The sequence below is a fragment of the Lagenorhynchus albirostris genome, chromosome 3 (genome assembly GCF_949774975.1).
Source record: "Lagenorhynchus albirostris chromosome 3, mLagAlb1.1, whole genome shotgun sequence".
In the NCBI taxonomy this organism is placed as follows: domain Eukaryota; kingdom Metazoa; phylum Chordata; class Mammalia; order Artiodactyla; family Delphinidae; genus Lagenorhynchus; species Lagenorhynchus albirostris.
Genome location: NC_083097.1, coordinates 95395680 through 95410667, shown reverse-complemented (window position 1 = coordinate 95410667; position 14988 = coordinate 95395680). Strand labels below are relative to the sequence as shown.

At 43.4% G+C, this 14988-nt stretch overlaps 1 protein-coding gene across 3 annotated transcripts in view; it reads left to right on the top strand.

Annotated features, from left to right (window-relative positions):
- The window catches only part of SEMA6A (semaphorin 6A), a 129429-nt gene that overhangs the window by 67767 nt on the left and 46674 nt on the right, over nucleotides 1–14988 (top strand). For all 3 annotated transcript variants that reach the window (XM_060143457.1, XM_060143456.1, XM_060143455.1), the window contains exons 3-7: nucleotides 641–758; nucleotides 4838–4898; nucleotides 5885–5947; nucleotides 6668–6769; nucleotides 12746–12836. In XM_060143457.1, the coding sequence (XP_059999440.1) occupies nucleotides 641–758; nucleotides 4838–4898; nucleotides 5885–5947; nucleotides 6668–6769; nucleotides 12746–12836 (435 nt within the window). The remainder of the gene's footprint in view (nucleotides 1–640; nucleotides 759–4837; nucleotides 4899–5884; nucleotides 5948–6667; nucleotides 6770–12745; nucleotides 12837–14988) is intronic.

The following is a 14988-nucleotide window of genomic DNA, read 5'->3' as shown; positions in this document are numbered from 1 at the left end:
GACTGGCTACACTCAGTTTGACCCTGTCCTGTCAAAGCCCCCATTTCTGTGAGATTAGCCAATTGCTTAACTCAAGAGCGAACTTCCCACAGTTCCTAGAATGCCAACCAACCTAGCGGGGCTGCCTTCAATAGTAGATTATTCCAACTGGACGCCTGTGGAGACTGTATTTTTCTTCTGGCTCCTGGATGAGGGCTCTTGCCTCCAGACCACATTGCCTTTGTGGTGATTGATGGGAAGGCTGCTTTGAAATAGTTTTGTCCGGAGACAAGATCTTTGGCAGACTGCCCCTCGGGCTTAGCACTCTAAAGATGAAAAGAAAACTGTGGATGAAAAGAGCACCTTCATGTAAAGGGTTCACTGGCAAGTTTAACCCCCAGAAAGAAGGACAAGTCAGAAAGAGTGACACTTAGAAATCTAAGCCCAGTCTTATTAGCATCAGGAAATGAAACTGTAACTTGATTATCCTTAAAGAGGACTCTTCTATCACAGCATTTCCTAAAATAACAGACTGGAAAATGGTGGCCCGGTTGGACTTAAATATGGTTTTGTTTTGTGGCTGCCCCCCTCCTCTCCCTGCCCTGTCAACTCTTGGCTTCATTTCCTTTCCCCTCTCTTGCCCCATCTCCTCTTTTCACAGATACAAAACAGTATCCGGTGTTTGTGGGCCACAAGCCAGGACGGAACACCACACAGAGGCATAGACTGGACATCCAGATGATCATGATCATGAACAGAACCCTCTACATTGCTGCTAGGTGAGCCACCTTTTCCTCACGTTTGCCTTCAGAGCAAGCCAAGGGTCCTAATACCTAAATGTCCCCGCTATGCATCGTTTTAAAGATCCCCAACAGAGTGTTCTTTAATTTAAAGTCTACTTTAGTTTGTCAAGCAGTCATGCTTTCAAGATTTTCTGTGTCTGCTTAACTTTATTATGTGGATTTGGGTAGAAATAATGGCATATTTTGGAGCTTAGACTCAAATAATCCACTGTTTATCTTGAACATCGTATATATATACAAATATTTGCTCAAGCACAGAGTAAAGTGCTTCTCTCCTTGATACTTACTAAATTAAGTTGAATGTGTAAACATGTATCGATTTAAGTTCAATGAGTGTGTGGGTGTGTGTATATTAATCTTGTGTTTTTGCAGCTAATGTATAGTATATATCATTACTTTAGCAGTAGCCATCCATTTTAGAAGATTTTGATTTGGATCTAGTTAAGAAAACACTTATCCACTAGGGACATGTCATTTAAACAGACCATGTCTTAAGGCTGGATGGCATGGTAAGAATACTGCCCAGACAGGAATTACATGGATTAGGCTTTTGTTTCACCTCTAATCTTAATTCACCTGGACCACAACTTCTCTGGCTGTGTAAGTGTCCTCTGTTAAATAAGAGACTAGATTAGATTATCTTAATGAAGTCCTTTGGGATTCTAAAAATACATGATTTCCCATCTAGGGGTGTGTGTGTAGCTCATTCAAAATATAAAGTATAACCTGGGTCTAGCCTGATGAATCGTTTTACACTGGGAAGGAGAAATAGAGATTATGTTTGTAGTACCTGTTTGGCTGTGAGCACAGGCAACAAACAGGTAAGTAACAACACTGCTGGATTCCTTCAAAGCACTTAAATGTCCTGAAAATACAAGCTATACAACATAAAGTAAAAATCCACTGGCTGGATTAAAATATCCTACGAGTACCCTACATTTGGTCACAGGGAGCAACGCCAAAGCACTTTCTAAAATTTTTACTTCACAAATACTTATGTAGTACATATTGGTTGTATGTGCTATATAAATTGCAAATACAGTTGTAAGTCCTTTATAAATGTTAATCCATTCAATCCTGGAAAAAAACCTATGAGATGGAACTATTATCATACCCATGTCTTACAGGAGGAAACCATGTACAGAAAGGTGAAATGACTGGGTCAGAATGACAGAGGCAGGATTTGAACTGGAATGGTCTTGCTCTAGAGTCTGGGTCACTACTCCCTGTACTCCGCAGCCTACTGAGCCGTAGAAGCGGTACTATTTGTCCTGGCTGATAACCTTCTCATAGCTGTTGCCCAAGAACATGGCCATTGTAGGTATTCATTAAAAAGCAATCCAATGAGTCCTGAGTAGCCGCCTCTCTGGGAGAGTTATCAGCTCCTTCTTAAATCCCATTTTTAGTTTCCTAAATGTAGCAAGTCTGGAAGATTACATTTGTACCCAATTAGCTAAAGGATGGTCAAAACAAATGATTAAACATTGCATCTGTGAGAAATAGGTTGACTCAAGAATCTTCTATGAATTGCTCACTTTGCAACTGAGTCTTTAGGGGAAAAGAAACATTGTAACAGACTGCGCTTGTGCCTGATGATTTAGCATGGGTGGGAACTGCAGGCCTCGGTGGGCACCTGAGTTAGGAGCAAGGTGCTACGCAGACTTCAAAGTAACCATTACTACAGCTTGTTAAAACCAAGACCGTTTTATCGTAACTCCCTACCCCAAGAAAAGGAGAAAGAAGAGAAGGAAAAAAAAAAAGGGAAACACATTCACTTTTTTAACACCATAAAATAGACTGTCTTTGGTTAAAGGTCAAATTTGTAACAGCCTAGCATTGACATGTTGGTTTTCACTCTACGTGCAGCCACTTCCCTTCAATATACACCCCTGGAGAAGTTCCTAAATTATTTCTGTGGTCGCTGTATTTAGGGTCCCTCCTCTCCCTTTAATTTCAGGTTTCCCAACAGTGCCCCGAGAGATCCATTCTCAGGCAGCAAGTAACACGATTTAAAGTGAAATCCTTCCCCCACGCTGAAGTCATGGCAACACAGTTCAGTGGTACTCACTGAAGGGGGGAAGAGGAAGTCCTTGGATTAAGTCAGTTTGTGTTCAAATAGCTTAATTCAGTGAGAGCAGGGTATGAACCCTGGGATGCACACACTGGTGCTGGGGAATAACCCCTGACCCTGGTCTGTGGTTTAGCATCCAGTGTCGTTCTGTTTGCTGGGCAATGTGATCTCTTGGAGATTGAAAAAGATTGCCACTGTCCAAAAGGAGATTTCATTCACAGAATTTTATAGTTAAAAGGCTCCCCCATTCTTCTAGACAATGTGTGTCAGCAATCAGAAGCCAAGTCCCATCCAGAGCCCAGGGACTGAGTGAAGCTTGATGGGAAGAAGGCTTTTCAGTTCTGCTTTATTATTATCCATTTTGTAAATTCTTCTTTTTTTGTTGTTTAATCTCTGAACTGCTAATTAACATAAACAGGCCATGCCAAAAGGGGGCAATCTAAGAGCTTTCTGAGGAATTGCCAATATTAATCAGTTGTTAGTTTACAATTCATATGTTCAGCTCTTACGTAAAGTTTTGAGGAGAGACAGGGCCAGGAAAAACCTCGAGTCATCTCAAACCTAATACCAAAGTAATAGGCAATTCCATTCCAATAATGAACCTGACCTACAGCACCACCAATAGAGTCAAACAAGAGATAAAGGAATGCCATAAAACTGCCTTGGAATTAAAGGACAGGGCAATTCTGGCACCCTATTGAAGTCTGAAGAACTTCCCAATTCAGCAATTTACAAAACAGGCTCCCCTTTCTCCCCCTCACCACCCTTACACACACACACTCACTCACTCACTCACTCACTCACTCTCTCTCTCTTTCACAGTCCAGGAGCAGGCAAGGGAATTTTGTAGGCCAACTGCCTTGCCCCCTTTTATTTTCACAGGAGAGAGCCTGTTTTTATTTCCATTTTTCTCTGTTGTACTTTCCCTAAAAGCAGTAGCAAACAGATTTCCAAAGAACTGGGGGGAAAAGAATTGAAGTGAATCCTGACAGCAGATTCCTTTCTTTTTTTCTTTCTTTCCTTCTCCCCTTTCCGTTTCTTTTAAGTAATGAGGGGGCTTGAAAGTCTGCACTGGAGCCTTGAGGTCTTGCTTTAAAGCTGTGGGTAATTTTCCAGCCCCAGGACTTCCTGCATTTTAGAAAAAGTCAATGTTATTTCAAGGGAAAACGAGCTGTTTTGCTTTCCCTCACTAGCCCCCCATCTCCCCAGTTGAGTGTAGTTCTTTTCTTTCCTTTATTCTGAATTCCAGACAAAAACGCCCTTGTACTCAGTTCACACAGAAGGGGATGTTTAAATATAGCCCCACACCTGAGCTGCTGATTCTGTTTCTCCCCTTCCAAAGGGAGAATGGCAGCAAATCATAAAGTCAACCAAATTCTCAGCAAAACAGGAAGGTAAACAGAAGCAAGAAATGTAAACTTTAGCTCAAGTACATTTTAGACCTTAATTGACCATCATCGTGTGAAAAGAGAGAGTGGCTCCTGGAAACAGTTTTACTGTTATCGCCTTCCATCTTCTCAAATTATCAAAGCTAAGGCTGAAAATACGTTGTCTAAAAAGAGATGGAGATGAGCTTTTTGTTAGCTCCCTTGATGAACAACTGTAGCATGTTGAATACCATGTGAAAGGGCATGCGAACCCATCTGTGTTCCAGTTTGGAAGCCTATTCAACTTTCAGACATCTCCCACTCAACTACATATATACAGATGTTATAGTTCCATGATGAGAGAGACGACTGGAAAGTTTTCATAAAAGGTGTCCCTTGTGGCAAGATGCCACATTTTGTCAGAAGATGCTGCATGTGAGCCAGAGGCATCTCTTGGAGGCTGAACCCTCCCCTTTTTCTTGCATATGCATGTTTTGTTCTTAATAACATGGATGTGGGTTTATCTGCCTTGAATGAGATATATACTTGTATTCAGGAGAAAATGAACGATCTTGACTCTTGTGTTTGACGTTGTATTAATATTTCTTTGTTTATAGGGACCATATTTATACTGTTGATATAGACACCTCACACACAGAAGAAATTTATTGTAGCAAAGTAAGTAGTTTTCAAACCTTCTTTCTGAAATGAAGGACCTTAGGATAGTTCTTGAAGAGAATATGTATTTTAAAGGCATTGATTGAGATGACATGGCTTATAATAATTTGGAACATTCTGTGAAGTCCTAATTTGGGGGTAAGTTAGGGCTTAATACGTACCCAGAAATGGTTATGTACGTCATATTTTATTCATCAATTATGTGTGCATGTACACTTTGGAGTTTTAGGTAATTGCTAAATTGTTTTAATAAAATATTGGATGTTTGTCCTGGAAAATATCAGCTTTCATATGTAAACTTTTGTCCTACAAATGTCTCACTGTTATGTTTCCATCTTGCAATACTAAGTTTGAGTTGACTGTTGTGGTTCAGGAATTTGATAATTACCCATTTCAGACACACATAAAATATAACCTTAAGCTTCCCTTGTAACTCCACATGGAGGTATTTTAGTTAATAAAATCCGCCCCAGAAGTAGATGATCCCTTCAGCCCATGAGTTTATGCGAAGGAGTATAACCTGAATTAAATCTTTGTCAACCTAAAGTGAATGTCTCCTTTATGTTTAAGAAAATGACTTCCATATTTTAAGAAAAAGGCCTGCTTCACGGAAACTGATTTATCAAGTGAAAAAGAAGGGCAAGGACATGTATTTTATCAAAATGAGCGTAATTTAGCAAGTTAATGTGGAGATTTTATGTGAAATGTCCATCCACGCTGTTGTTTATTCTTCTTTCCTTTTTCCTTCATCTTCATCTCAAGGAGAAGAAGATCATTTTGTAGTTTAATGGATAGGGGTTCAAAATTAAATGAACGTTTCCACCTCTAATCTTTTGTTGTTATGGTGAATTAATCATGGAGAAAGGGTGCGGAAAGCTTTCAATAAATATATGTTCAGCCTCTAGTCTCCCCCAGGGAACTCTTACTTCTAAAATCAAATGCAACAACCTCTGGGTTCTAATTGATTTCTTTCTTGATCACTGCAGAAACTGACATGGAAATCTAGACAGGCTGATGTAGACACATGCAGAATGAAGGGAAAACATAAGGTAGGCAATTTTCATTTCTCCTGTAGCTGCCACTTTGGGTTAAGTCCTTGACTGTTATCTCTAGCCATAGACCGTCGTGTGGAATGGGTCACACTAGTCCCTTTTCCCCCGGTAATTGTTTCTTCCATCAACTTATTGAAGGCTTTAATTTGCAAAAATAGTTTGCTTTTAATGTGATAAAACATTACGACAGCTGCTAGGGATGCGTTATGAACTATCTAGGGGCACCAGGGATTATGGACACCAAGCTGGCTGCCCCGACTCTTGTGAGTGCCCTCTCCGGGAGCCCACGCCTCACGGTCCAGAGCCCTCAGGGAGTCTGCAGAAGAGCTCAGAAAGGCTGCCGCAGACATACAGAAGTCTGTGCCTTTGGTCACAGAACATAAAAACACACTTCAGCCAGGAACCTTATATATCAAGGGACCCTGGAGTCTCTGGCATTAGAATTAATGTGATGGGGAGGCTGGTACTTCCAGGCCTGCCTTCCTTTTGAGGCATAAACACATTTTCACTCTATGCCATGTTCTTATTTACTGTTGAAAAAGCAGTTGTTATTCTCATCATCATCTTGTGGTAAACATAAGGAGGGGCTCGAACTTTTCACAGGGGAACGCTCCAGCCACCAGCATTTTAACCTTGCTGTTAGCAGATCATGGTACACGGTCAAGGGGTCTCTATACTGAACGGACTGGATACCAAAAAGTTTGAATTATTTTTCAGGATGAGTGTCACAACTTTATTAAAGTGCTTCTAAAGAAAAACGATGATACTTTGTTTGTCTGTGGAACTAATGCCTTCAACCCTTCCTGCAGAAACTATAAGGTAAATGCTCTCTTGTCACCACACAGCCCGGAGGTATTTCATAATTCACTGTGATTGTGCCTGCAGTAACCTAAGAGGGTTAATTCAACACCACCTGGGTTCCTCTCACTTGTTGGACTTAATGTATTGCTCCACATGAGTGATCCTGGGCAGGCTTCTAAGCTTCCTGTTTGTTCAGGATTGATTGACGCGGCTTTAAAGAGCCGACCCAGCTAAGTTCGTTTCTGTAAAACCCTATTCTCTATTGTTCAGAACGCCAACATATGTACCACATAGTGGATTTCCTCTCTCTCCCTTTCTCTTTTTCCCTCCCACCCTACCATCTCCTCTCTGAGCACAAAAACACACTTATAGTGTGAACGATTCCTATTTGTAAAGGGATCTCAAAAGCATGTCATTGGAAACTGCAGACTTTCCTCTAGGTAAGATTTTCAAGAACACAGGAAGTTAATTCCATTCAGCACTCAGCTTACTTGACTGTGGCCTTACTTAACTTGGCCTTTATGCAAGGGAAAAAAATTAACCCTCGGGCTTCCCTGGTGACGCAGTGGTTGAGAGTCCGCCTGCCGATGCAGGGGACGCGGGTTCGTGCCCCGGTCCGGGAAGATCCCACATGCCGCGGAGCGGCTGGACCCGTGAGCCATGGCCGCTGAGCCTGCATGTTCAGAGCCTGTGCTCTGCAACGGGAGAGGTCACAACAGTGAGAGGCCCGCATACCGCAAAAAAAAAAAAAAAAAAATTAACTCTCGCAGCATTAATAAATCTAGTTAGTTCTGATGCAGCTGATGGTGGTGTTGCTGAAGGAGCAGAGATGGCAATGATCTGAGGTCTTTCCTTGTCCCTTCTTTCTGCAACGGTCTGTCATTCAGCAAACCCATTTTGAGTTTCTCCCGTGACCAGGCATTGATGTTGTAAAGACAGATAGGAGGCCTCCATCCTAAGGGAAGCCAGACAGGGAGAAGAAAACTGCAATCCCATGGGTTTGCTGCCATGGTGACATAATGCAGAGCATGATGGAAGTATCACAGAAAAGTGCTTATATCAGCCTGAGATGTGGAGTCAGGGAAAGCTTCCAGAAGGAGGTAGACGACTCCTGTCTTCAAGTGTTCCCTCCTGCTGTCCCCACGTATGGAACACGAACACCCCAGCCCAGGAGAAACCCAAGCGTCTGTGATTGCCCAGAACCTGACACAGTGTCTCCAAACAGGTGTTCGATTAATTTTGAGGGGAAGAAGTAGAAGTTACCAAATGAAGGGAGAAGGGCATTCCAGGTAGGGGAACAGCATGAACAAAGGCATGGAGTAAGAAACAGTCTACTGAGCTTGAGAAACTTCATTTGGTTCTGAAGTGCTGGACTGTGAGGTGACAGTGACAACAAAAAAGAGCCTAGAGAGGGAGGTGGCCTCAGGGATTAAGGGAGGAGATGAGATTCAGGAAATACTTAGGTGACAAAAACCAGGAGGATTTGCTAATTAACAAGAAGCACAGGATAAGGAGAGACAGGAGTTAAGAACGGCTGCGAGGCTATCTCCTGGGTGGGTGGACGGATGGGGCGGCCACCAGTTTGGACAGGGAGTAAAGGAAGAGCAGTGAGGTTGAGGGGGGTGGTGAGAACACGGGTGTTCCATCTTGCATGTTAGCAGTACTCCTGGCACCATGGATGGCAAGGCCTACAGGACCTGAATAAAGATCTCCAACAAGAAGATGGACGGGGTCAACCTTGATTTAGGGAGAGACATGGAGGGCATATCTAGATTTGGGTTTCACCAGCATAAAGTGAAACCTTAAGGGTGTGAAGAATGAGCAAAAAAATGCTGGGCTGATATCAGGCCCAGAGGGCTCACCAGCCTGGGTCTGACAGTTTTAAAAGACTGCCTTAGCATAGACATCGGAGGGAGGGTCTGTTTTACCCTCATGCTCATCTTTCATCTTATGTTTGGAAACGGGCACCAGCAGGGTCAGGATTAGGGTGAGGCAAGTGAGGCATCTGGCTCAGGAGCAACATGTAAGGGGGGGCATCCAAAAATTCAGTAATCAAGATAAATGATTTTTTCAATGCAGTATTTTTTTAAAACTAAATTAATGCAAAAATTACTGTCATATCCAAATTTTAAATAATGACAGGAGCTGACTCAGGCTGTAACAGAGGCAGCAGTCCAGTCAAACATTCAGCCAGTAACGGTATACTGGAGCACGGACTTCCATTCTACCACGTAATATTCCATCCCTGTTTGTCATTGTTTAGGACTCATTAAGATCAATGCTTCTAACAAATCCTAACGAATTCCCTAGCTGGAAAGCTATCTTTTATGACAAATTACAGGTTTTCTTGGCACTGTGAGGCCCGGCCTGCAAGTGTTCCAGCTCTTTCTTCCTGCACATGCTCTATTCCCCAGGGCGCTTCATCTCTAAGGGATGCCTTCATCTCTCCCTTGTTCTAGCCACACCTGCTGAAACATGTTCCAGGAGGCTGGGCCTCTCAGAAACCACAGACAGGATACACCTAGCACGGCGAATGGTAGTGAGAACCCTTGGCATTGCTCAGACAAGTGTTTTTAGACTCTCGGGGCACGAGGGACTTTGCTGAGGATATGAGACATAATGTATTTGGCTGCAGGGAGAATGGACAGCCTCTCTCTTAAGTGCTTGTTATCTCCAGATCAGGACCAAAGGGTCAAAGCAAAAACAATGACCAGTCTTCCACTAACCCAACTCTCAGAGCGCAGAAGCGTCAAGTTAAACTATCTGAAGCAGGAGAGTGACAAAATTTTGGTCTTTGCTTCTGCACCGGGCCCTGACTTACACAATTTTTTTTTTTTTTTTTTTTTTTTTTTTTGCGGTACGCGGGCCTCTCACTGTTGTGGCCTCTCCCGTTGCGGAGCACAGGCTCCAGACGCGCAGGCTCAGCGGCCATGGCTCATGGGCCCAGCCGCTCCGTGGCATGTGGGGTCTTCCCGGACCAGGGCACGAACCCGTGTCCCCTGCATCGGCAGACAGACTCTCAACCACTGTGCCACCAGGGAAGCCCTGACTTACACAATTTTTGTAACAGAAGTAAGCTGAATATATTAGAGAGATTAGAGCCCCAAATAAGATTATCTGGGGAAGAATTCTGAAGGCTGCCCACTATAAATCTACAACTACACTCCACACCTTTTCCCTCCTGTTCTCTAAACCTCTTGAACTTCCGCACAAGTCAGGCTGGTTCTTAGTATAATTATCTGTACCCTACGGTGACTTAATTTACTCGGGGCTGCTATTAAGTCTAAGATCTGATGACTGCTACAAGGATTAGTTCTTACTTCATGGAAGGAGGATTTCACCATGGCATTGTTTTGTTTTCTGGGCTTTTCCAAGTTCCCAAACCAATACATTAATTCTTCATTGCTTCCTGCCCTTGACTAGCTATAGCTATAGCCACTTTTTTAGAAGTAGGTACATTTTAAAACATATATCCCCACTGTATATTATCGTTTCCCCATTGCCAGGATTACAGCATGCACTGCTTGGGATAACAGCATTTCCGTTGCATCACTGTGTACTAAGCCTCACCTTGAATACTTGCCACAGACCGCGAAGTCTGTCACAGTTCATCAGGAAGCTCTCCTTGGGACAAAATATCAGGAAAAGACTTTCATAAAAATGTGCTGGGGCGAGAGTACATTTGCTTTAAAGGATGTCTAACTTGAACATCTTTTCCCTAAAATTACGTTTTTAACACACTGCTTTATGGGATTCTCGGCTACAGTTTAAACAAACAGGATGGCTTCGATGGGGGAGATCTCAAAGTGCTTGTACATAGAAACGGCCTGTCCTATCCCTGAAGAGGTTTCTGTGGGTTGAGGGCAAAGGGCTAGTGTTGGACAACACTGGCGGCTGCTCAGTGAGAACCTCGCTCCTTCCTCCTGGGCAGCAACTCCAAGCACCTTGATTTAAGGCACCCTGATTTAGTGCTAAAGGCCTTTTCACAGATCCTTCCTCAGCACCACGGCTGTCTTCGGTTTATCTTCTTTCCATTTTCATATACGTAGTCAAACCAGGCAACTGCCACATGATACACAAAATACCCTAAAACCGTAAAGAAGACTGAACTACAGAGAGGGTCAAAACATCAATAATGTGGAGATCTGTCTAGGGACTCTGTGCTGCTGAGGTTTAAATTCTAGGACGATCCATGGTGTGGTAGGAACCCGCTTAATTATTGGTCTAGGTGGACCAACCGCTGACCAGTGTTAGTGGCTGAACATCAGAGGTTCATTTCCTGCTCACACCACAGTCAAGTGTGGGTCAGTGAGAGAGGTTCTGTTCTGTGAGGAAATTATTCAGAAAGCCAGCTCCATTCTGCTCTTGTGTCTGCCATCTCTTAGGATCTTGGAATTCTCCACTGGATCCTCTGTATCTAAGGGAAGAATGTAGAAAGAGAGCAAGAGGGGAGGACTCTGCAAGGTTTTTAGAGGCCAGACCTAGAGGTGGTGCAGAGCCTTACACACACCCCATTGGCCAGAGCTCAGTCATGTGATCATACCTGACCTGCAAGGGAGGATGGGAAATGTAGTTTAGTGGGATATGCAGGAAAGGGAAATGAAATTTGGTGAACAGCTAGTAAGGCCCTGCCTCACCTGCAAATGCCTATGGAGCCAGACAGGTAACTCACAGGAGTCAAGCAATCAGGTTGTCAGGATAATCCATGGGTGAAGGAGCCCTGGTGCTAAAGACCACGTGCCTGTTTGAAGAAAATGGCAGGGGCTGCCATTACTCAACTATAGCCTGCTGCCACTTGGGTAAGAACAGCCTAAACTGACTTTCCAACTTGTTCAAAAGAAGCAGGAAATCCAGGTTTTTATATGCAATCTCCCTGTTTTAAAATAGGGCTCACAGGGGCTTCCCTGGTGGCACAGTGGTTAAGAATCCACCTGCCAACGCAGGGGACACAGGTTCGAGCCCTTGTCCAGGAAGATCCCACATGCCGCGGAGCAACTAAGCCCGTGCGCCACAACTACTGAGCCTACACTCTAGAGCCCACAAGCCACAACTACTGAGCCCACATGCCACAACTACTGAAGCCCGTATGCCTAGAGCCCACGCTCCGCAACACAAGAAGCCTGCGCACCACAACAAAGAGCAGCCCCTGCTTGGCACAACTAGAGAAAGACCGCACACAGCAACAAAGACCCAACGCAGCAAAAGTAAATAAAGTTTTTAAAAATAGGGCTCACAGGCAGGCCAGTAATAACCCCTCGCCAGTAATAACCTCTAGCTCACAGGAACAAGGCCAGGGTTGGGCAGTAGGAGATGGAAGTCAAGCAGCAGCCTGTGGCTGTTGGGAGCCTCTCAGCTTCTGGGCCTTTCTCAGCTGCACAGTCTGAGGATGGGACATGTTTCTGAAGTAGGTACAAAGGCCACCTGAGCTCTGCTTGCATCCATGTTTTTGTACCTTTGCTGACACCATACTATTCTTATCAGGTAACCCGAGAAAGAATTCCAGCGTCGTCTTCTAGGATTTAATCCACAAAGGCAGGACTCCTCGGGCACAACAAAACCAAAACTGAAGTCATTCTCTATAGAGTTCATGACTCAACAGATAATTCATGCAGAGTAGAGGAAGGAGGGGAATTAAGTTTTCCTGGTGTCTGCCTCAGACATTCCTTTTCCAAGGAGAAAGATGCTACTTCTTGAGCATTTCAGAATGATACTCTTTATTGGAATAAAGGAATCTCTTTATTGTAGTGGTTCAGAGTCAAGCAGACATGACTGAATTTCTGACTCTCCTAGCCGTAGAATCTTAGTCAAGTGACTTCATCTCTCTAAACCTCAGCTTCGTCATCTGAAACCGAAAGACTTACCTCAGGGGGTATTCGAGGATTATGTGCGCCATGCATATGAATTACTTAGCAAATTAAGAGCTTTGTAAATATTAGTTGCTGTTACTACTGTTGGTTTCTGTTGTTCTTAATTAAGTCCTATTATTTCATTTAGATGGATACTTTGGAAGCTTTTGGGGATGAATTTAGTGGAATGGCCAGATGCCCTTACGATGCCAAACATGCCAACGTTGCACTGTTTGCAGGTAAATGACCTGATTTCTTCTCATTGCATTTGCTTTTGTGTGCTCCGCCTGTGGCCACACATCTACTCTGGAGGATTTGCAGAGTCACAGTTGTACTTCGATTCTCTAGCGAACAGTGTAATTAACAACGCCTTTTCCATTTGAAATTCATATGGAAACTGTACTTTCGCTTCTTAAGAGAAGTCTTTGCCACGCCTACCCGTGCTTTTGTGCCTTCAGAAAGAATAACAACTTGGTACTGAACGTGCGACATACTGGTTAGGGCATGTTTGGGCTGAAATACTAGAAAATCCCACCTTGAACCACCAATGTGGATTGAGTATTTAAGGGAGGGTAGACTTTGGGGTTGGTTTGATTCAACAACTCAACAATCTCATCCAGGACACAGGTCCTTTTCATTTCTCTGCTCTGCTTCCTTTCTTTCTCTGAGAGAGACTGGCTGTTCTCAGAGTCATAATAGGATGGCTGCCGGGGCTCAATTAGGGCTACATGTCCTCTTGTCTACATACAGAAGGGAGAAGGAAAGGGACAAAAGGAAGCTTTTGGAAGCTCTATCAGAGCAGTGAGACCACATACTCATAAGTTAGCAGCAAAGATCTTCTCAAATATCACTGACCGGATTAGGTTGCATGCCTATCTCTGCTAGAAAAATTGTAGTGGCCAAGGGGATGATACTGATTAGCGGAGCTTGACCCATAAGCCCCATCCCTACTCCTTCCTTCCATTGCAAAGGATATAAAACAACAGCAAGGAAGCCATGACTTTCAGATTGGGATTTCTGTGTGCGCATGTGTGTGTGTTTTAATTAGAAATTTATTTAGGAATTCACGGCCAGCTGTGCACGTGGAGGTGGGTACAGGGAGAAGTGTTGGTATAACAGTGATTGTTACGGCATGTAATAAAGCAGTTAGCTACAATTTCCATCACAGCAGCTAATAACTGGCACATCCTAGCCAGATAAGAGACTTTAGGGCTTCGATTATGAAAGAAGATTAGCTCCTTGAACTTCATCCTCAGTGTCATCCATTTGTGGGCCTGAATCTGCAGTCAGAGATTGAAGAAGTGGTTCGTGCCAGGTTCAGAAGGAAACGTTTCTCAGGTTCTCCTCCAAAGGTAGAGCACAGCATTGTCGGGAAGCAGCCTTGTGAGAAACACAAAGTCTTGTAAACCTGTTTGTAAGCATGGTCAGGGGCAAGGCCAGTGGTTAGGGTGTTTGAGCATATTCTTAAGTGCATAACTTCTGCAGCAACACTTTTCTGACAGTTGGCACCTGCATTAGTCAGTACCATGGAGGATGTGGGCTGCAGTGGAGAACACAAGTTTAAGCATTAACTAAAAAGAAGTAGCCTGAGGTAGAAAGAGGAGAATGGGCAGAGTGTTTACTAAGGCCACCAAGCTTCAAGAAGCAAGCCATGTGAGACCATACTGTGACTGCCCCTCTGCCCCCTCCAACAGGTATACTTGAATCAGTGTTCACTGAAATGTCTGAAATCTCATAAGCGCTCAGCCCTTATAAACAGAAGATATTTGTTGCACCTCAACGGTTGCCATATTACGAAGAGTGCCAAAATAGTACTTGATGTTACAAGTAAAAGTTCTGGTGAGACACCCAGTGTACGGGGGAGTGTTCAACAGCAATAACCTCACACGCACACACAGTGCTGCCACTGCCCTCCACCCTTCAGGTGTATCTGTATGGCCTGGGGCTAGGATTCTATAGGACAAGTTGTGATTTTTGTAGACATATGTTTATCAATAGAAAGGTGTGCTGTCTGCAGTTAAAATCTAACCCAAACAGTCAACACTTACTGATATATGAATGCCAAGAGTGTAGATGTGAAGACAGCTCTATCCTGAAACTAAGCAAATGTCAGTTAAGACCAAAAGTAGACATCAAGAACTTTGCTTAGGTATGTCTGGATAAGATTTTTTTTAAGAAAAACCATATGCTTATTCCACAAGTGGAAGAGCTTAAAAGAACACTGTACTGTATATAAACCACTTTTGAAGATGCTTTTGAGCCACAATTAATGAAAATATGTAATCCATTAAAAATGAGCCAAGGAAGTAATTTTTTATATTAAATATAATTAGCGTTTTCATTTCGTCTACATAGATTTTGCTATTCCAGAACAGCCCATTTGATTATTTG